Raw genomic sequence first — 22,471 nt, forward strand, 5'->3', positions numbered from 1 at the left:
CTGAACGACGTAGTCCTGTTTCTAAACACTTTATTTAAATCAAACTGAACGACGTAGTCCTGTTTCTAAACACTTTATTTAAATCAAACTGAACGACGTAGTCCTGTTTCTAAACACTTTATTTAAAATCAAACTGAACGACGTAGTCCTGTTTCTAAACACTTTATTTAAATCAAACTGAACAACGTAGTCCTGTTTCTAAACACTTTATTTAAATCAAACTGAACGACGTAGTCCTGTTTCTAAACACTTTATTTAAATCAAACTGAACGACGTAGTCCTGTTTCTAAACACTTTATTTAAATCAAACTGAACGACGTAGTCCTGTTTCTAAACACTTTATTTAAATCAAACTGAACGACGTAGTCCTGTTTCTAAACACTTTATTTAAATCAAACTGAACGACGTAGTCCTGTTTCTAAACACTTTATTTCAAATCAAACTGAACGACGTAGTCCTGTTTCTAAACACTTTATTTCAAATCAAACTGAACGACGTAGTCCTGTTTCTAAACACTTTATTTAAATCAAACTGAACGACGTAGTCCTGTTTCTAAACACTTTATTTAAATCAAACTGAACGACGTAGTCCTGTTTCTAAACACTTTATTTAAATCAAACTGAACGACGTAGTCCTGTTTCTAAACACTTTATTTCAAATCAAACTGAACGACGTAGTCCTGTTTCTAAACACTTTATTTAAATCAAACTGAACGACGTAGTCCTGTTTCTAAACACTTTATTTAAATCAAACTGAACGACGTAGTCCTGTTTCTAAACACTTTATTTCAAATCAAACTGAACGACGTAGTCCTGTTTCTAAACACTTTATTTCAAATCAAACTGAACGACGTAGTCCTGTTTCTAAACACTTTATTTAAATCAAACTGAACGACGTAGTCCTGTTTCTAAACACTTTATTTAAATCAAACTGAACGACGTAGTCCTGTTTCTAAACACTTTATTTCAAATCAAACTGAACGACGTAGTCCTGTTTCTAAACACTTTATTTCAAATCAAACTGAACGACGTAGTCCTGTTTCTAAACACTTTATTTCAAATCAAACTGAACGACGTAGTCCTGTTTCTAAACACTTTATTTCAAATCAAACTGAACGACGTAGTCCTGTTTCTAAACACTTTATTTCAAATCAAACTGAACGACGTAGTCCTGTTTCTAAACACTTTATTTCAAATCAAACTGAACGACGTAGTCCTGTTTCTAAACACTTTATTTCAAATCAAACTGAACGACGTAGTCCTGTTTCTAAACACTTTATTTAAATCAAACTGAACGACGTAGTCCTGTTTCTAAACACTTTATTTAAATCAAACTGAACGACGTAGTCCTGTTTCTAAACACTTTATTTAAATCAAACTGAACGACGTAGTCCTGTTTCTAAACACTTTATTTAAATCAAACTGAACGACGTAGTCCTGTTTCTAAACACTTTATTTAAATCAAACTGAACGACGTAGTCCTGTTTCTAAACACTTTATTTAAATCAAACTGAACGACGTAGTCCTGTTTCTAAACACTTTATTTAAATCAAACTGAACGACGTAGTCCTGTTTCTAAACACTTTATTTAAATCAAACTGAACGACGTAGTCCTGTTTCTAAACACTTTATTTCAAATCAAACTGAACGACGTAGTCCTGTTTCTAAACACTTTATTTCAAATCAAACTGAACGACGTAGTCCTGTTTCTAAACACTTTATTTAAATCAAACTGAACGACGTAGTCCTGTTTCTAAACACTTTATTTCAAATCAAACTGAACGACGTAGTCCTGTTTCTAAACACTTTATTTAAATCAAACTGAACGACGTAGTCCTGTTTCTAAACACTTTATTTAAATCAAACTGAACGACGTAGTCCTGTTTCTAAACACTTTATTTAAATCAAACTGAACGACGTAGTCCTGTTTCTAAACACTTTATTTCAAATCAAACTGAACGACGTAGTCCTGTTTCTAAACACTTTATTTCAAATCAAACTGAACGACGTAGTCCTGTTTCTAAACACTTTATTTAAATCAAACTGAACGACGTAGTCCTGTTTCTAAACACTTTATTTAAATCAAACTGAACGACGTAGTCCTGTTTCTAAACACTTTATTTAAATCAAACTGAACGACGTAGTCCTGTTTCTAAACACTTTATTTAAATCAAACTGAACGACGTAGTCCTGTTTCTAAACACTTTATTTAAATCAAACTGAACGACGTAGTCCTGTTTCTAAACACTTTATTTCAAATCAAACTGAACGACGTAGTCCTGTTTCTAAACACTTTATTTCAAATCAAACTGAACGACGTAGTCCTGTTTCTAAACACTTTATTTCAAATCAAACTGAACGACGTAGTCCTGTTTCTAAACACTTTATTTCAAATCAAACTGAACGACGTAGTCCTGTTTCTAAACACTTTATTTAAAATCAAACTGAACGACGTAGTCCTGTTTCTAAACACTTTATTTCAAATCAAACGACGTAGTCCTGTTTCTAAACACTTTATTTCAAATCAAACTGAAGGCACACTGTTTGCATAGGTCTCATGGTGGATGGTGAATTTCAACAATCAAGGAAAACCAGATTATTTGATATAAATTCATTTTATGGGCCTGACTATAATTGTGTTGACTCTGCTGTCCTGTGCATCACATTTCAAAAGATAACATACTGTATGTTACACAGGACCAAAAACCATCCAGGTGTCCATTCATCCATTCAGTCAGAAAAGCTGAATTTAGAACCCAACACAACAAGAACAGTGCAATATACAGGAAATACATTTAAAAAACAGTCAAAACAAAACAATGTCATTTTCAAATAGTTATTGCTACATTTGAGATGTCCTTCATCTTAGGCATACACATGTAGCAATAATAACATGCATGTTTGTGTCCTTATAATTCCAGTCTATCGTTTATTCACATACTAGAAGCATTAAGCATCATTCCATACATGGCGTTTTCTTAACATGAGATGTTCCCTTAAGACTCGTGCTCTTGTAGAAACAATATACAGTACATCCACTTTAAACACTAGTCTCTTTGCTCTGAAGCGTTGCAAATAAATAGACCTGAAACAGCATATCAACACATGATACTGTTAACCCATGGTATAAGGTACCATCTACAAGAACTAAATCAGTCGATAAAGTCCAGTCTTAAATATTACAAGTATACAGGACGCCTGGTTTCAAGAGGTAAGGCAAGACATAGCCTGGCAGCTAGCCGAGTAGCCAGAGATGTTTGTTCATCAGGCAACTCCTTTGTCTTTGTTGTTGGAATGAAATACAAACACTGAGACTGGCGAACAGAGGCTACCAGGCTAGCATTAGTCTGATTCTATAGTAATGGCATCCCTGGACAGATCTGAAACTGAACCCTATTTCCAATATCGTGCACTACTTTTAGGGTGCCATTTTGGACCCTGTGTGTCCAGCCGTGGCCCTCCTCTCTCCTTTCCTACAGTGTCATTTTCTTCATAAAGGCTGACGGTGATGTTCCTCTTTGGACAACCTTGGGGAAAGACGCAGCTCACAGAGAGAGAAGAGATTTCCAGTTAGATGTCTCAGCAATTTCACTGAGCTCCGTTGTCCAGTGTTGGTCCTCGTCTCCTCCCTGAGATGTTGTTTTGGGATCTAGAAAAGAAAGTGGAACGTCATGAAATTGAGTGAAAATAACAGATATTTTTGTAATGAACGTCTAGAACAGAACAGATGAGTCAAAACTAGTGCACTTTATAGGACAAAGGGTGCCATTGGGGACATAGCGTGGCAAACACATTGTGATGTTCTTAAGGTTCTGCGCTGCAGTATATTCTGTTCTTACCTGCTGGGTTTCTTATGTCCACCAGGTGGCGCCAGATTGGACTTTCCTCTCTGTAACACGTCTGATGGTATTTTGGGTTTGGTGAGCGGGCAGGGGGGTTGGGGTCTGTTGGGGGGGTCAGGTCTGTGTGTGTGAGGTGTTGAGTGGGGCTTGGGGGGCAGGATGGCTGGAGGAAGGGGTCCTTTCTGCTGGGCTAGGGAGCTGGGGATAGGAGGTTTATGCTTGGGCTGTGGCAGGGGCTGGAGAGAGGGTTGGGGCTTGGGCTGGAAGGAGGGTTGGGGCTTGGGGTGGAGGGAGGGTTGAGGCTGGGGCTGGGATTGAGACTGGGGCTGAGGTTGAGACTGGGGCTGGGATTGAGACTGGGGCTGAGGTTGAGACTGGGGCTGAGGTTGAGGCTGGGGCTGGGATTGAGACTGGGGCTGAGGTTGAGACTGGGGCTGAGGTTGAGACTGGGGCTGAGGTTGAGACTGGGGCTGGGTTTGAGACTGGGGCTGGGGTTGAGACTGGGGCTGGGATTGAGGCTGGAGCTGGGGTTGAGCCTGTCTCTGCTGGGCTGCGTAAGCAGGTATAGGAGGGGGTTTCACAGTCGGACGGAAGATAGCGTGCCTGGTTCTGGTGGAGGGGCTGGGACGAGGACTGGACTGACTCTGTGGCGGACAAACACAAGCACTCACAGCACTGCTGTCAGAATAGTTTTTGAATTATTATTTTGTTATTTACCTGTCAAGAGTAAGATTTTTAGCATTGACTTTACTGTACATAGAATGTACTGTGGTGTAAGGTGAATAAACAGATCCCCTCACCAGTCTGTCTGAGCCCTGTCTCTTCAGTAGGAAGGCAGGGTTGGCATGGCCGTTGGCATGGCTGTTGTCAAGGTGACAGTTTTCAAGACTGTTGGCTTGTAGATGTTTGGCTTCAGCAGGGACTGGCCAACTGACTGGGCAACTAAGGAGTCAAACACAGTGTTTTTCATTCTAGAAGTTAAATCTGAGATGTTGATTACTGTGAAATGTCTATGATGCATATTTTCCTTTAATAAAATAAGATAAATTTAAAAAGTAAAATATGTAAAAACAACTGAAATACTGAGCTACACACATTGTCTTGGGTGGTGGGACCGAGGTCTTCAGAGGAAGGTTTTTATGTAGTTTATGGCTGTAGCAGCACCACAGGCCCACAGCAGACAATAGGACAAAGAGAACCATGGGGAGGAGCAACAGGACAGGAAGTAGACTGCCTAGAAACACAAACAACATCAACAACAAAGGTCAGATCAAACATTAACCTGGAAGATATGACTTGAAAACCAACAATCAAATATATGTGGTTTAACCTAGTAGTCTTTTTCAACACCACATCAGTTATTAGATTTAATCAGTTATTAGACTGACTGAATCATTATTTGAGTGACTGGTTGGTTGATAACATACTGTGGTTGATGACAGGTCCACTATCGACACTCCCTCCTGTCCCCTCCTGGTCACACAAGGGAGGAGCCCAGCCTGAGTCACAATGGCAGTGGTGGTTGTTGTTACACAGCTAGAGAGAGAGAGAGAGAGAGAGAGAGAGACGCTTTCAACACTGACAACATGTGTTATAACAGCTTTATTAAACCTTTGAGTCCATAACCTCAGACCCAGCACCTTCCCTTATTCTGCAGTAGCCCATACGCCTACCTACCCCTCCCACATCACTCCCATACCCTTCCCCTATCACACACCCAGCCCCTCCCATACTCTTCCCCTATCACACACTCAGCCCCTCCCATACCCTTCCCCTATCACACACCCAGCCCCTCCCATACTCTTCCCCTATCACACACCCAGCCCCTCCCATACTCTTCCCCTATCACACACCCAGCCCCTCCCATACTCTTCCCCTATCACACACCCAGCCCCTCCCATACTCTTCCCCTATCACACACTCAGCCCCTCCCATACCCTTCCCCTATCACACACCCAGCCCCTCCCATACTCTTCCCCTATCACACACCCAGCCCCTCCCATACTCTTCCCCTATCACACACTCAGCCCCTCCCATACCCTTCCCCTATCACACACCCAGCCCCTCCCATACTCCTCCCCTATCACACACTCAGCCCCTCCCATACCCTTCCCCTATCACACACCCAGCCCCTCCCATACCCTTCCCCTATCACACACCCAGCCCCTCCCATACCCTTCCCCTATCACACACCCAGCCCCTCCCATACCCCATGGCCATGGCACTTGGCATTGCACTCATCCGCCCTCAGGAAAGACGCGTTGCGACACTCTCCCCCGAAACAGATCTGTTACAGAGAGTGAGAGAGAAAGAGGGATGAGAGAGAGGGCGAGGGAGAGCGAGTGAGCGAGAAAGAGAGAGAGAGAAAGGAGAGGGATGAGAGAGAAATTAGAGGGATGAGAGAGCGAGAGAGAGAGAGCAAGTGAGTGAGCGAGAAAGAGAGAGAAAGGAGAGGGATGAGAGAGAAATGAGAGGGATGAGAGAGCGAGAAAGAGAGAGAGAGAGATGAGAGGGATAAGAGAGCAAGAGAGCGAGTGAGCGAGAAAGAGAGAGAGAGTCATTATAATAAGTAGATAGTCTAGTAAATGGCATCCTTCCACAACAGAGAGCTCATAGACTAAAAGATACACAGCGCTAAAGCACACACACACACACACACACACACACACACACACACACACACACACACACACACACACACACACACACACACACACACACACACACACACACACACACACACACACACACACACACACACACACACACACACACACACACACACACAACATCCTCCACCCACACTACCCCCACTCCTCCTCTTCCCTCCTCACCGAGTCCTCTCCACACTTGGTCCCGGTCATGACCAGTCCTGGGTCCAGTGTGTCCCCCTGTTCCTCGTCCCCCTGGCCTGGTCGGTAAACATGTGTCCCCCTACAGAGGACCTTCTTGCTTCCCACCCGGACCGTGGTGTCAATGGGAACAGCGTTAGTCTCCAGGGGCTTGGAGGCTGAACTCACACACTGGATCTTACCACATCTAGCATCCCTAAAGCAACAGAACGGTCACATGGATTCAGACATGAATGTTAAATGGTAGTTGAAGGAAGAGACACTTCTATACAAAGGATCACACATTTGGTGGTGACTGTGTGACTCCTCACCTGTCCCTGCATCCTTTGTATTTCCCCAACAGGTCCTTGCCACAGTTCCCAAAGGTGTCTCCTGCCTCGTTCACCTTCTTAAAGCACAGGTCTAGAGCAGGACGGCCATCTAGAGAGGACCGAACACACACAGTGTTATATGACCTCCTGCAAGCACACAAATGTTCCTGTGGTCAGGTAAAGCCTGTCCTGTGAAGATTTCTGATAGTGAAAACAGAAATAACACCGAACAGAGCCCAGTCCAGTAACAAGCCCTAATCCTTCTCCCTTGGAGCCAAGGACCCAGATAGGTGTGAGCAATATTGTCAAAGCCGCAGACTTCCGGCGCCGACTGAGATGGCCGCCTCGCTTCGCGTTCCTAGGAAACTATGCAGTTTTTTGTTTTTTTACGTGTTATTTCTTACATTAGTACCCCAGGTCATCTTAGGTTTCATTACATACAGTCGAGAAGAACTACTGAATATAAGATCAGCGTCAACTCACCATCAGTACGACCAAGAATATGTTTTCCGCGACGCGGATCCTGTGTTCTGCCTTACAAACAGGACAACGGAATGGACGCTTGCAGCGACCCAAGGAAACGACTACGAAAAAGAGGGAAACGCGGCGGTGTTCTGGTCAGACTCCGAAAAAGGGCACATCGCGCACCACTTCCCAGTATTCTTCTTGCCAATGTCCAGTCTCTCGACAACAAGGTTGATGAAATCCGAGCAAGGGTGGCATTCCAGAGGGACATCAGAGACTGTAACGTTCTTTGCTTTACGGAAACATGGCTTACTGGGAAGACGCTATCCAGGGCGGTGCAGCCAACGGGTTTCTCCACGCATCGCGCGGACAGAAACAAACATCTCTCTGGTAAGAAGAGTGGCGGGGGCGTATGCCTCATGACTAACGGGACATGGTGTGATGAAGGAAACATACAGGAACTCAAATCCTTCTGTTCACCTGATTTAGAATTCCTCACAATCAAATGTCGACCGCATTATCTTCCAAGAGAATTCTCTTCGATTATAATCACAGCCGTATATATCCCCCCCCAAGCAGACACATCGATGGCTCTGAACGAACTTTATTTAACTCTTTGCAAACTGGAAAACATTTATCCGGAGGCTGCATTCATTGTAGCTGGGGATTTTAACAAAGCCAATCTGAAAACAAGACTCCCTAAATTTTATCAGCATATCGATTGCGCAACCAGGGGTGGTAAAACCTTGGATCATTGTTACTCTAACTTCCGCGACGCATATAAGGCCCTGCCCCGCCCCCCTTTCGGAAAAGCTGACCACGACTCCATTTTGCTGATCCCTGCCTACAGGCAGAAATTAAAACAAGAGGCTCCCACGCTGAGGTCTGTCCAACGCTGGTCAGACCAAGCTGACTCTACACTCCAAGACTGCTTCCATCACGTGGACTGGGATATGTTTCGTATTGCGTCAGATGGGAATATTGACGAATACGCTGATTCGGTGTGCGAGTTCATTAGAACGTGCGTCGAAGATGTCGTTCCCATAGCAACGATAAAAACATTCCCTAACCAGAAACCGTGGATTGATGGCAGCATTCGCGTGAAACTGAAAGCGCGAACCACTGCTTTTAATCAGGGCAAGGTGTCTGGCAACATGACTGAATACAAACAGTGCAGCTATTCCTCCGCAAGGCTATTAAACAAGCTAAGCGTCAGTACAGAGACAAAGTGGAATCTCAATTCAACGGCTCAGACACAAGAGGCATGTGGCAGGGTCTACAGTCAATCACGGACTACAAGATGAAATCCAGCCCAGTCACGGACCAGGATGTCTTGCTCCCAGGCAGACTAAATAACTTTTTTGCCCGCTTTGAGGACAATACAGTGCCACTGACACGGCCTGCAACGGAAACATGCGGTCTCTCCTTCACTGCAGCCGAGGTGAGTAAGACATTTAAACGTGTTAACCCTCGCAAGGCTGCAGGCCCAGACGGCATCCCCAGCCGCGCCCTCAGAGCATGTGCAGACCAGCTGGCCGGTGTGTTTACGGACATATTCAATCAATCCCTATACCAGTCTGCTGTTCCCACATGCTTCAAGAGGGCCACCATTGTTCCTGTTCCCAAGAAAGCTAAGGTAACTGAGCTAAACGACTACCGCCCCGTAGCACTCACTTCCGTCATCATGAAGTGCTTTGAGAGACTAGTCAAGGACCATATCACCTCCACCCTACCTGACACCCTAGACCCACTCCAATTTGCTTACCGCCCAAATAGGTCCACAGACGATGCAATCTCAACCACACTGCACACTGCCCTAACCCACCTGGACAAGAGGAATACCTATGTGAGAATGCTGTTCATCGACTACAGCTCGGCATTCAACACCATAGTACCCTCCAAGCTCGTCATCAAGCTCGAGACCCTGGGTCTCGACCCCGCCCTGTGCAACTGGGTACTGGACTTCCTGACGGGCCGCCCCCAGGTGGTGAGGGTAGGCAACAACATCTCCTCCCCGCTGATCCTCAACACGGGGCCCCACAAGGGTGCGTTCTGAGCCCTCTCCTGTACTCCCTGTTCACCCACGACTGCGTGGCCACGCACGCTCCAACTCAATCATCAAGTTTGCGGACGACACAACAGTGGTAGGCTTGATTACCAACAACGACGAGACGGCCTACAGGGAGGAGGTGAGGGCCCTCGGAGTGTGGTGTCAGGAAAATAACCTCACACTCAACGTCAACAAAACTAAGGAGATGATTGTGGACTTCAGGAAACAGCAGAGGGAACACCCCTATCCACATCGATGGAACAGTAGTGGAGAGGGTAGCTAGTTTTAAGTTCCTCGGCATACACATCACAGACAAACTGAATTGGTCCACTCACACTGACAGCGTCGTGAAGAAGGCGCAGCAGCGCCTATTCAACCTCAGGAGGCTGAAGAAATTCGGCTTGTCACCAAAAGCACTCACAAACTTCTACAGATGCACAATCGAGAGCATCCTGGCGGGCTGTATCACCGCCTGGTACGGCAACTGCTCCGCCTCAACCGTAAGGCTCTCCAGAGGGTAGTGAGGACTGCACAACGCATCACCGGGGGCAAACTACCTGCCCTCCAGGACACCTACACCACCCGTTGTTACAGGAAGGCCATAAAGATCATCAAGGACATCAACCACCCGAACCACTGCCTGTTCACCCCGCTATCATCCAGAAGGCGAGGTCAGTACAGGTGCATCAAAGCTGGGACCGAGAGACTGAAAAACAGCTTCTATCTCAAGGCCATCAGACTGTTAAACAGCCACCACTAACAGTGAGTGGCTGCTGCCAACACACTGTCATTGACACTGACCCAACTCCAGCCATTTTAATAATGGGAATTGATGGGAATTATGTAAATATATCACTAGCCACTTTAAACAATGCTACCTTATATAATGTTACTTACCCTACATTATTCATCTCATATGCATATGTATATACTGTACTCTACATCATCGACTGCATCCTTATGTAACACATGTATCACTAGCCACTTTAACTATGCCACTTTGTTTACTTTGTCTACACACTCATCTCATATGTATATACTGTACTCGATACCATCTACTGTATGCTGCTCTGTACCATCACTCATTCATATATCCTTATGTACATATTCCTTATCCCCTTACACTGTGTATAAGACAGTAGTTTTGGAATTGTTAGTTAGATTACTTGTTGGTTATCACTGCATTGTCGGAACTAGAAGCACAAGCATTTCGCTACACTCGCATTTAACATCTGCTAACCATGTGTATGTGACAAATAACATTTGATTTGATTTGATTTGACAATGGATTTCAATAGGGGAGCATTACATTGAAAAGTGCTATAAAAGCAATCCATTACTTTATAACAGCATGCAATAACATGCCTACTAACTCCGCCCCAGAATGATTGATAGGTACTAACCCCGCCCCCAAAGTGATTGACACTGCTGCTCCAGGGTGAGACACATGCCGGTGTAGCAGTAGGCCCGCCCCCCATCACAGGATGTACCATCCACCAGGTATAAGTTAGCAGGACAAGACTCCGCCATCCCATCACAGTACTCGGGTAGGTCACATGACCCTGTTGGAGTACGACACAACACACCTGGACTCTTCAACTAGAGAGAGAGAGAGAGAGAGAGAGAGAGAGAGAGAGAGAGAGAGAGAGAGAGAGAGAGAGAGAGAGAGAGATAGAGAGAGAAGAGAGAGAGAGAGGGAGAGAGAGAGAGGAGAGAGAGAGGGAGAGAGAGATAGAGAGAGAGATGAGAGAGAAGAGGGAGAGAGAGAGAGGGAGAGAGAGAGAGAGAGAGAGAGAGAGAGAGAGAGAGAGAGAAATAAAGAGAGAGAGAGAGGGAGAGGGAGAGATAAAGAGAGAGAGGGAGAGAGAGAGAAGGGGAAGGAGAGAGAGAGGAGAGAGAGAGAGAGAGAGAGAGAGAGAGAGAGAGAGAGAGAGAGAGAGAGAGAGAGAGAGAGAGATAAAGAGAGAGAGAAAGAGAGAGAGAAGGAGAGAGAGAGAGAGAGAGAGAGAGAGAGAGAGAGAGAGAGAGAGAGAGAGAGAGAGAGAGATAAAGAGAGAGGGAGAGAGATAAAGAGAGAGGGAGAGAGAGAGGGAGAGAGAGAGAAGGAGAGAAGGGGACTATTAAATGATCCAACACACCTCACAACTCTTCAACTAGAGAGAGAAAGAGAGAGAAAGAGAGAGAGAGAGAGAGAGAGGGTGGGGAAAGAGAGAGAGAGGGTGGGGGAAAGAGAGAGAGAGAGAGCGGACAACCAGAAAGCTAGAGAGAGAGAGAAATAGAAAGAGAGAAAGATAGAAAGAGAGCGAGAGAGAGGACAGTGTACAGTACCTTACAGTTGTGACAGCAGACTCCGTGGGCACATTCTGCTCCAGCCTTGAGAGTACAATTGTTGGCATTACAGCAGGGACTGGAACACTCCTGCAGAGAGAGGAAGAATAATCAGTATACACACACACACACACACCAGTGGAGGCTCTTCAGATGAGGAAGGGGAGGACCATCCTCCTCAGTGAATATATATTTTTTTTAAATTGTAAAACATTGAAAAAGTTACCGTTTTTAGATAAAACTATACTAAATATATTCACATCACCAAATAATTGATTAAAACACACTTATTCATTTATTCACTTATTTAGCTAGAAAATGCAGCTGGCTAGTTTAGTTACTCAAACAGAGGGATGCTATGTTAGCAAGCTGGCTATGACTATCCAACACAACACTGGAACTCTTCCAATTCAAGGTAAGCTTTTGGTTTTATTCATTTATTGCCACTGTGGCCCACGGATGTAACTGCTTACTGACTGTACACTGTAACGTTACTGCATGATTGTAGCCGGTTTACCAATGAATTAGTTATATTAGCTATGTTGACTAGGATGTTACTTTAGCTAATATGGGGACAACGATGTAGGCTGTGTGTAGCGGTTATGACATGGTTTGGCTTGGAAAGGTTTTTTCGCCTGGTCACAAACAGCTGATGTATTGTTCATTGAAGCCCACAAACAAAGGGAAACGGTGAGAGGAGGAGAGTGCATTGAGGCGAGAAGGAATACAACGTGGCTGCTATGAAAGTGAACTGTGTTTATGCTGATCACTGTTGTGTTCATTCCACAGATTCTGTTGACAAACGTTTCTTAAACGGAAGCAAACAAAACGGAACAAAAAAATACCTGAATTTGTCCAATAGAAACTCTCATTTGCAACTGTTGGACTAAGGATTACACCATAAACTACATGCAGTTAAGAGTGTGCAAGGCAGTATTGAATGTGTCACTGTCTGTCATCTCATTGTCTTTCTCTCGACCCAAGTGTAAACTTCCATTCATAGGCTAGGTTTTAGCAACCTCATGACTGATTTAGGGAAAATGTGAATCATGTAGTAGTCTAAACCTCAATGTTATATTGAACAGGGTGAATGAAATATGAATGACAGTCATCTAACATGCTGTAATAGAAGTAAGACCATGTCAGTGGCGGCACTGACCATCACACACGCACACTTCCCCCCCTCACCTTCTCGTCTCCACAGTCACACTCCTCTCCGTCCTCCAGGTACCCGTTCCCACAGCGCTGTCCCCCGTACATGGCTCTGGTGTTGGGGAGGTTAAACAAACACTTTCCCCCTCCGGAGCTCAGGTACCTGCTCAGCTCCCGATGGTTACATCCATTAAACACACGGGGGAACGGGTGGCTGTGAGACACACACCAGGGGTGTATTCGGTAAGGTGCAACGCATTGCAGATAGAAATGCCATCACTAGACTTTACATTATTCCTTCTACTCTACGTGTTAGAGAGGAAATTCTGTTCTAAGTTATATATTTCTATACAGATATTAATAATCCACTACATTTTGCTCAGCTGAATGTGTCCCGGGAATGTCTTTTACAAAGCAGCATTATATCATTATTTAACCTTTAGTTATACAGGTTTATTCTCACTAAGATAAAATCTCTTTAATAAGAAAGATATTTTCAACATAGATAGATTCTCTCACCCAGTGGCAGCAGCCATGATGCAGCCTCCATCATCAGCCTTGGCCTGGCAGCACCCGGGGCTGTCATGGCTCATGCCAAAGTTATGCCCCATCTCGTGGGCCATGGTCGCTGCCACGCCCACAGCACTGTCAGAGTGGTCCTGTAGGGGGGTAGAGGTGGATTCCCGTATTGAAAGTCAAAAGGACATACATCTCATGTTAGCTTGGTTCTAGATCTATGTGTGCTATTAGAAATACATCACAACTTCATGACAACATTAGAGAAAGCTTTACTGGGCTGCTATTGGCAATGGTCAAATCTCAAACGACAGAGTTCTGTTGTAGTCTTACTGCGTTGATTCCCCCTGACTGGTACTCTGAGCACATGGCTCTGAGAGGGGCCAGCCCAATGGTGGTGCCCTGAAACGCCACGCCCCTGTGGGAACAAAAAACACAGCTGTGTAGTTCCACTGAATGGTTTTAATGGAAGGAAAGAGAGCTGGATTAAGGATGAATGGATTAAAGAGATCTAGAGTACAGTAAGGAGTGTGTGTCACACTAACGTGATGAGTTGAGCGTTGTTGTTAGGTAGTGTGTGTGTGTGTCACACTAGCGTGATGAGTTGAGCGGTGTCGTTAGGTAGTGTGTGTGTGTGTTACACTAACGTGATGAGTTGAGTGTTGTCGTTAGGTAGTGTGTGTGTGTCACACTAACGTGATGAGTTGAGCGTTGTCGTTAGGTAGTGTGTGTGTGTGTCACACTAACGTGATGAGTTGAGCGTTGTCGTTAGGTAGTGTGTGTGTGTGTGTGTGTCACACTAACGTGATGAGTTGAGCGTTGTCGTTAGGTAGTGTGTGTGTGTGTGTGTCACACTAACGTGATGAGTTGAGCGTTGTCGTTAGGTAGAGTGTGTAGCTGTTTGCGTCTCCAAGCCAGGAACGCTCCCAGGGTACTGTAGGGGTTACCAGACACACTGATCCTGTCCTGATCAGACCACACCTCCAGACCGATCACTGCCACACGAATACTTAGAGACTTGTAGTACTGCACAAACACACACACACACACACACACACACACACACACACACACACACACACACACACACACACACACACACACACACACACACACACACACACACACACACACACACACACACACACACACACACACACACACACAATTTGACTAACAAGTTTTATTTAAACTTTAATTAACCAGGTAGGCAAGTTGAGAACAAGTTCTCATTTACCAAGATAAAGAAAAGCAGTGCGACAAAAACAACAACACAGAGTTACACATAAACAAACACACAGTCAATAACACAAGAGAAAAATCTATATACAGTGTGTGCAAATGTAGTAAGATTAGGGAGGTAAGGCAATAAAAAGGCCATAGTGGCGAAATAATGACAATTTAGCAATAACACTGGATTGATAGATGTGCAGATGATGATGTGCAAGTAGAGATACTGGGGTGCAAAAGAGCAAAAGAATAACAATATGGGGATGAGGTAGTTGGGTGGGCTATTTACAGATGGGCTGTGTACAGGTGCAGTGCTCGGTAAGCTGCTCTGACAGCTGATGCTTAAAGTTATTGAGGGAAATATATGTCTCCAGCTTCAGTGGTTTTTACAATACGTTCCAGCCATTTGCAGCAGAGAACTGGAAGAAAAGGTAGTCAAAGGAAGTGTTGGCTTTGGGGATGACCAGTGAAATATACCTGCGGGAGTGCGTGCTACAGGTGGGTGTTGCTATGGTGACCAGTGAGCTGAGATAAGGCGGGGCTTTACCTAGCAAAGACTTAAAGATGACCTGGAGCCAGTGGGTTTGGCATACCAGGGTATGTTTGGCAGCATGAGTGAAGGAGGCTTTGTTGCGAAAAAGGAAGCCGATTCTAGATTTAATTTTGGATTGGAGATGCTTAGTGTGAGTTTGGAAGGAGAGTTTACAGTCTAACCAGACACCTAGGTATTTGTAGTTGTCCACATATTCTAAGTCAGAACCGTCCAGAGTAGTGATGCTAGTCGGGCAGGCGGGTGCGGGCAGCGATCAGTTGAAGAGCATGCATTTAGTTTTACTAGCATTTAAGAGCAGTTGGAGGCCACGGAAGGAGAGTTGTATGGCATTGAAGCTCATTTGGAGGTTTGTTAACACAGTGTCCAAAGAAGGGCCAGAGGTATACAGAATGGTGTCATCTGCGTAGAGGTGGATCAGAGAATCACCAGCAGCAAGAGCGACATCATTGATATATACAGAGAAAAGAGTCGGCCCGAGAATTTAACCCTGTGGCACCCCCATAGAGACTGACAGAGGTCCGGACAACAGGCCCTCCGATTTGACACACTGAACTCTATCTGAGAGTTACCAGATTGCATAGCGGAGAAGGTACGGTGGGATTCGAAATGGTCGAGGATCTGTTTGTTAACTTGGCTTTCGAAGACTTTAGATAGACAGGGCAGGATGACCGCGGCAGCTTTCCAATCTTTAGGGATCTCAGATGATACGAAAGAGAGGTTGAACAGGCTAGTAATAGGGGTTGCAACAATTGCGGCAGATCGTTTTTGAAAGAGAGGGTCCAGATTGTCTAGCCCAGCTTTGTAGGGGTCCAGATTGTCTAGCCCGGCTGATTTGTAGGTGTCCAGATTGTCTAGCCCGGCTGATTTGTAGGGGTCCAGATTGTCTAGCCCGGCTGATTTGTAGTGGTCCAGATTGTCTAGGCCGGCTGATTTGTAGGGGTCCAGATTTTGCAGCTCTTTCAGAACATCTGTTATCTAGATTTGGGTGAGGGGGGGCAAGTTGCTGCGGGGTGCATAGCTGTTGCTTATTGAAATTCTCGATTATCATATTATCATATTATCACACTGGTGACAGTGTTTCCCAGCCTCAGTGCAGTGGGCAGCTGTGAGCAGGTGCTATTATTCTCCATGGACTTTACAGTGTCCCAAAACGTTTTGCAATTATTGCTGAAGGGGACAAATTTCTGTTTGAAAAAGCTAGTCCTTGCTTTCCTAACTGACTGTGTATGTTGGTTCCTGACATCCCTGAAAAGTTGCATATCGCCGGGGCTATTCGATACTATTGCAGTCCGCCACAGGATGTTTTTGTGCTGGTCAAGGGCAGTCAGGTCTGGAGTGAACCAAGGGCTGTATCTGTTCTTAGTTCTACCAGGCAGTGATGGGTACGAGACCCAGCACCTACGATCCAAATGAGAGCCAGACGGAGCTGAGACCCAGTACCTTTGGTTATTTGAATTATCGAATGAAAAATTGTTGTCCCCATTTAATTTTCCACAGCCAAAACCACGAGTAAACAACAGCAAAATCAGACAACTCCATAGTAGAATAGTTGACCTATTAAATTGTTCAACCTGTCGCATTCTATGAGAGAAAAGAATATTGCTCTTGAGGCGCATTCAAATTCCAAGAGAAAGAGAGAGAAATATGCATGCTCAGTCATTGTACAACATTCTTAATGCAGTGCAGAGGAAAATACATATTTGAAATCATTTGATGGCCACTGTTAAAAGTGGAGGATAACTGAGCTTTCTATAGTTATCAGGCTATACTTAATTCTCAAATCCAAGAAATGAGTAGGCCTAAACTGCACCATTTTAGAACCAGATTGTACAGCAGTGGTGTTTAGCAGTGGTGTTTAGCAGTGGTGTGTTTAGCAGTGGTGTGTTTAGCAGTGGTGTGTTTAGCAGTGGTGTTTAGCAGTGGTGTGTTTAGCAGTGGTGTGTTTAGCAGTGGTGTTTAGCAGTGGTGTGTTTAGCAGTGGTGTGTTTAGCAGTGGTGTTTAGCAGTGGTGTGTTTAGCAGTGGTGTGTTTAGCAGTGGTGTGTTTAGCAGTGGTGTGTTTAGCAGTGGTGTTTAGCAGTGGTGTGTTTAGCAGTGGTGTTTAGCAGTGGTGTGTTTAGCAGTGGTGTGTTTAGCAGTGGTGTTTAGCAGTGGTGTTTAGCAGTGGTATTGTTCCATGCGAGTTAGTGCTCGCCCATGGCGTTGAATGCATAGGGAAGACTGGGGATAAATGTAACACAGGCCAGTGCAACTAGGCCTACATTATATTCACAGTACAGGATCCTTGGTTGACTGAGTGCCAGTGGAACAGTTTTTTTTTTTTTTGGGGGGACAATCAAGTCATCAATATTTTTCTAACTAGCAACATTATAGCCTTATGTTTACACTTTAAAGTGTGTGATCTAACCTGCCTGATCATATGGACCTATATGTTATTGGGCTCATTTCTGGAGGGGGAAATGATATTTTCATTCAGTTCGCAGTAGAATGTTGTTATGAAAAGTCACCAGAACTGGCCTTCTCGCAGTCCTTCTCCCCCACAAAAGTGTAGGTCTCTCCACCACCTGTAGTATGCTGTGATATGTGCCTTTTGTCAGTATTATATTGTTTAGGTTACTGCCTTATACCCCCCACCGCACCCCAAACTAGATGCCTAGTTAAATAAAGGTTAAATAAACAAAAAATCTTAAACTAGGGACCCACAATCTCCCAAATCTCAAATGAACCACAGTGTTAATTTGTGTGGTTTTCTTACCTTGTCTACGTAGTTAGCTGCCTCCAGCAGTTTCGTCTTCGTCCTATTTAAGTCCCCGCCGTGCTTCTGAAACTACACACACACACACACACACACACACACACACACACACACACACACACACACACACACACACACACACACACACACACACACACACACACACACACACACACACACACACACACACACACACACACACAGACCCTGTTAGGTCTCATTAGAACAGACCCTGTCAGGTCTCATTAGAACAGACCCTGTTAGGTCTCATTAGAACAGACCCTGTTAGGTCTCATTAGAACAGACCCTGTTAGGTCTCATTAGAACAGATCCTGTTAGGTCTCATTAGAACAGACCCTGTTAGGTCTCATTAGAACAGACCCTGTTAGGTCTCATTAGAACAGACCCTGTTAGGTCTCATTAGAACAGACCCTGTTAGGTCTCATTAGAACAGACCCTGTTAGGTCTCATTAGAACAGACCCTGTTAGGTCTCATTAGAACAGACCCTGTTAGGTCTCATTAGAACAGACCCTGTTAGGTCTCATTAGAACAGACCCTGTTAGGTCTCATTAGAACAGACCCTGTTAGGTCTCAATAGAACAGACCCTGTTAGGTCTCATTAGAACAGACCCTGTTAGGTCTCAATAGAACAGACCCTGTTAGGTCTCATTAGAACAGACCCTGTTAGGTCTCATTAGAACAGACCCTGTTAGGTCTCAATAGAACAGACCCTGTTAGGTCTCAATAGAACAGACCCTGTTAGGTCTCAATAGAACAGACCCTGTTAGGTCTCATTAGAACAGACCCTGTTAGGTCTCATTAGAACAGACCCTGTTAGGTCTCATTAGAACAGACCCTGTTAGGTCTCAATAGAACAGACCCTGTTAGGTCTCATTAGAACAGACCCTGTTAGGTCTCATTAGAACAGACCCTGTTAGGTCTCATTAGAACAGACCCTGTTAGGTCTCATTAGAACAGACCCTGTTAGGTCTCAATAGAACAGACCCTGTTAGGTCTCATTAGAACAGACCCTGTTAGGTCTCATTAGAACAGACCCTGTTAGGTCTCAATAGAACAGACCCTGTTAGGTCTCATTAGAACAGACCCTGTTAGGTCTCAATAGAACAGACCCTGTTAGGTCTCATTAGAACAGACCCTGTTAGGTCTCATTAGAACAGACCCTGTTAGGTCTCATTAGAACAGACCCTGTTAGGTCTCATTAGAACAGACCCTGTTAGGTCTCAATAGAACAGACCCTGTTAGGTCTCAATAGAACAGACCCTGTTAGGTCTCAATAGAACAGACCCTGTTAGGTCTCAATAGAACAGACCCTGTTAGGTCTCAATAGAACAGACCCTGTTAGGTCTCAATAGAACAGACCCTGTTAGGTCTCATTAGAACAGACCCTGTTAGGTCTCAATAGAACAGACCCTGTTAGGTCTCATTAGAACAGACCCTGTTAGGTCTCAATAGAACAGACCCTGTTAGGTCTCAATAGAACAGACCCTGTTAGGTCTCATTAGAACAGACCCTGTTAGGTCTCATTAGAACAGACCCTGTTAGGTCTCATTAGAACAGACCCTGTTAGGTCTCATTAGAACAGACCCTGTTAGGTCTCAATAGAACAGACCCTGTTAGGTCTCAATAGAACAGACCCTGTTAGGTCTCAATAGAACAGACCCTGTTAGGTCTCAATAGAACAGACCCTGTTAGGTCTCATTAGAACAGACCCTGTTAGGTCTCATTAGAACAGACCCTGTTAGGTCTCAATAGAACAGACCCTGTTAGGTCTCATTAGAACAGACCCTGTTAGGTCTCATTAGAACAGACCCTGTTAGGTCTCAATAGAACAGACCCTGTTAGGTCTCAATAGAACAGACCCTGTTAGGTCTCATTAGAACAGACCCTGTTAGGTCTCATTAGAACAGACCCTGTTAGGTCTCAATAGAACAGACCCTGTTAGGTCTCAATAGAACAGACCCTGTTAGGTCTCATTAGAACAGACCCTGTTAGGTCTCAATAGAACAGACCCTGTTAGGTCTCATTAGAACAGACCCTGTTAGGTCTCATTAGAACAGACCCTGTTAGGTCTCAATAGAACAGACCCTGTTAGGTCTCATTAGAACAGACCCTGTTAGGTCTCAATAAAACAGACCCTGTTAGGTCTCAATAGAACAGACCCTGTTAGGTCTCAATAGAACAGACCCTGTTAGGTCTCATTAGAACAGACCCTGTTAGGTCTCATTAGAACAGACCCTGTTAGGTCTCAATAAAACAGACCCTGTTAGGTCTCAATAGAACAGACCCTGTTAGGTCTCATTAGAACAGACCCTGTTAGGTCTCAATAGAACAGACCCTGTTAGGTCTCATTAGAACAGACCCTGTTAGGTCTCATTAGAACAGACCCTGTTAGGTCTCATTAGAACAGACCCTGTTAGGTCTCATTAGAACAGACCCTGTTAGGTCTCATTAGAACAGACCCTGTTAGGTCTCATTAGAACAGACCCTGTTAGGTCTCATTAGAACAGACCCTGTTAGGTCTCAATAGAACAGACCCTGTTAGGTCTCAATAGAACAGACCCTGTTAGGTCTCAATAGAACAGACCCTGTTAGGTCTCATTAGAACAGACCCTGTTAGGTCTCAATAGAACAGACCCTGTTAGGTCTCAATAGAACAGACCCTGTTAGGTCTCATTAGAACAGACCCTGTTAGGTCTCATTAGAACAGACCCTGTTAGGTCTCAATAGAACAGACCCTGTTAGGTCTCATTAGAACAGACCCTGTTAGGTCTCATTAGAACAGACCCTGTTAGGTCTCAATAGAACAGACCCTGTTAGGTCTCATTAGAACAGACCCTGTTAGGTCTCAATAGAACAGACCCTGTTAGGTCTCAATAGAACAGACCCTGTTAGGTCTCATTAGAACAGACCCTGTTAGGTCTCATTAGAACAGACCCTGTTAGGTCTCAATAGAACAGACCCTGTTAGGTCTCAATAGAACAGACCCTGTTAGGTCTCATTAGAACAGACCTTGTCAGGTCTCATTAGGGGGAAGTGGGGAGGATGTGGATGAGATGTGACGATAGAGAGATGAAGGGATGGGGGGGATGTAACAGAGGGTTGGAGTGTCTCTAGTTCAGTCTTTCCTTGAAGTATGAGTCACAGGTCAGAAGAGGAGATGGAGGTCATGCATCCTTTCTACCCTCACAACTGACTAACTGGAATAAATGGCCATGTAAAAAATGACTAAGGTGCCTAGCCTCTTACCTCAGCATGGTCGGCTACCAGCAGCAGCTCTACATACTTCATACTCTGGCCCACGTTTCTACGCTCCTGGAGAAAATCAGGACATATTAGAGAACTTTACAGCCAACTATTACAGTGCATTATTACTTGTATGAGCTTGCAACACACACATATACCCCCCCCCCCTCCATAATGGTTTATTATCAACTCACAGTATGTTTTGCCTCTATTTTTCATCAGTCTTAAAATGCCTAACATTTATTGGATATTTCATTGATACAAAGCAGCCTCTATTCACTGGAGAATATAGTGGTTGTTCTCATATCAGATACCAGTCTAATCATCCCTCCTCCACTCACCCTTCCGCCCCGCACCATCATCATTCCCCGGATGAGATCACCCAGACCCTCCCCCTGGCCCTGGTTGCTATGGTGATGCCCGCATGTTCCGTTAGGCAGACGAAGGTTCTTGGCTCGGAACACAGCGTGAGGAGGCTGTGTATCCATGGTGACAGCGGGCAGGGGTTCTATCAGGTAGCTGACGCTGGTGTTCACCGTAATAAGTCCCCTAGGGAAACAGAGATCTGAATCACAACAGTTCCAGGCTAGAAAACAAACTAAAACTATTATAGCTGGGAAAACGTATTGGTTTTTCAGTCTCTAGTTTAAGAGAGAATCCATCAAATAACTATTGAGAGAAGTTAGATATGGCAGAATGTAAAACTAGAAACATCTGGGATTTACATGTCAGGTCCTTTTCAAAAATGTTCTTTTACCTTTATTTAACCAGGCAAGTCAGTTAAGAACACATTCTTATTTTCAATGACGGCCTGGGAACAGTGGGTTAACTGCCTGTTCAGGGGCAGAACGACAGATTTGTACCTTGTCAGCTCGGGGGTTTGAACTCGCAACCTTCCAGTTACTAGGCCAACGCTCTAACCACTAGCCTATGCTGCCGCCCCAGGTCTGAGACAACTAAATCCTGGCTGAACTGTATGTTGAACTGTGTACATAAATCCTGATACCGGATGGGTATTGGATCAGGGAGACACCCAGCACATATCACATTCTGACTCAGCGGGGATTGGATCTGGGAGACACCCAGCACATATCACATTCTGACTCAGCGGGGATTGGATCTGGGAGACACCCAGCACATATCACATTCTGACT

General features: G+C 44.7%; 1 protein-coding gene across 1 annotated transcript in view; it reads right to left on the reverse strand.

Moving 5' to 3' along the window:
* Positions 1 to 2,496: 2,496 nt before the first annotated feature.
* Positions 2,497 to 22,471, reverse strand: part of LOC118372987 (disintegrin and metalloproteinase domain-containing protein 19) — a 56,360-nt gene continuing 36,385 nt past the window's right edge. The window contains exons 6-22 of the mRNA XM_052487813.1: positions 21,659 to 21,866; positions 21,321 to 21,386; positions 18,053 to 18,124; positions 14,375 to 14,541; positions 13,849 to 13,933; positions 13,519 to 13,658; positions 13,036 to 13,213; positions 11,848 to 11,937; positions 10,923 to 11,118; positions 7,005 to 7,113; positions 6,676 to 6,889; positions 6,051 to 6,128; positions 5,269 to 5,377; positions 4,937 to 5,075; positions 4,642 to 4,783; positions 3,839 to 4,485; positions 2,497 to 3,648 (exon numbers count right to left, since the gene is read on the reverse strand). Of these exons, the coding sequence (XP_052343773.1) occupies positions 3,588 to 3,648; positions 3,839 to 4,485; positions 4,642 to 4,783; positions 4,937 to 5,075; positions 5,269 to 5,377; positions 6,051 to 6,128; positions 6,676 to 6,889; positions 7,005 to 7,113; positions 10,923 to 11,118; positions 11,848 to 11,937; positions 13,036 to 13,213; positions 13,519 to 13,658; positions 13,849 to 13,933; positions 14,375 to 14,541; positions 18,053 to 18,124; positions 21,321 to 21,386; positions 21,659 to 21,866 (2,701 nt within the window). The 3' untranslated portion in view covers positions 2,497 to 3,587. The remainder of the gene's footprint in view (positions 3,649 to 3,838; positions 4,486 to 4,641; positions 4,784 to 4,936; positions 5,076 to 5,268; positions 5,378 to 6,050; positions 6,129 to 6,675; positions 6,890 to 7,004; positions 7,114 to 10,922; positions 11,119 to 11,847; positions 11,938 to 13,035; positions 13,214 to 13,518; positions 13,659 to 13,848; positions 13,934 to 14,374; positions 14,542 to 18,052; positions 18,125 to 21,320; positions 21,387 to 21,658; positions 21,867 to 22,471) is intronic.

The sequence above is a fragment of the Oncorhynchus keta genome, chromosome 30 (assembly GCF_023373465.1).
Source record: "Oncorhynchus keta strain PuntledgeMale-10-30-2019 chromosome 30, Oket_V2, whole genome shotgun sequence".
NCBI lineage: Eukaryota > Metazoa > Chordata > Actinopteri > Salmoniformes > Salmonidae > Oncorhynchus > Oncorhynchus keta.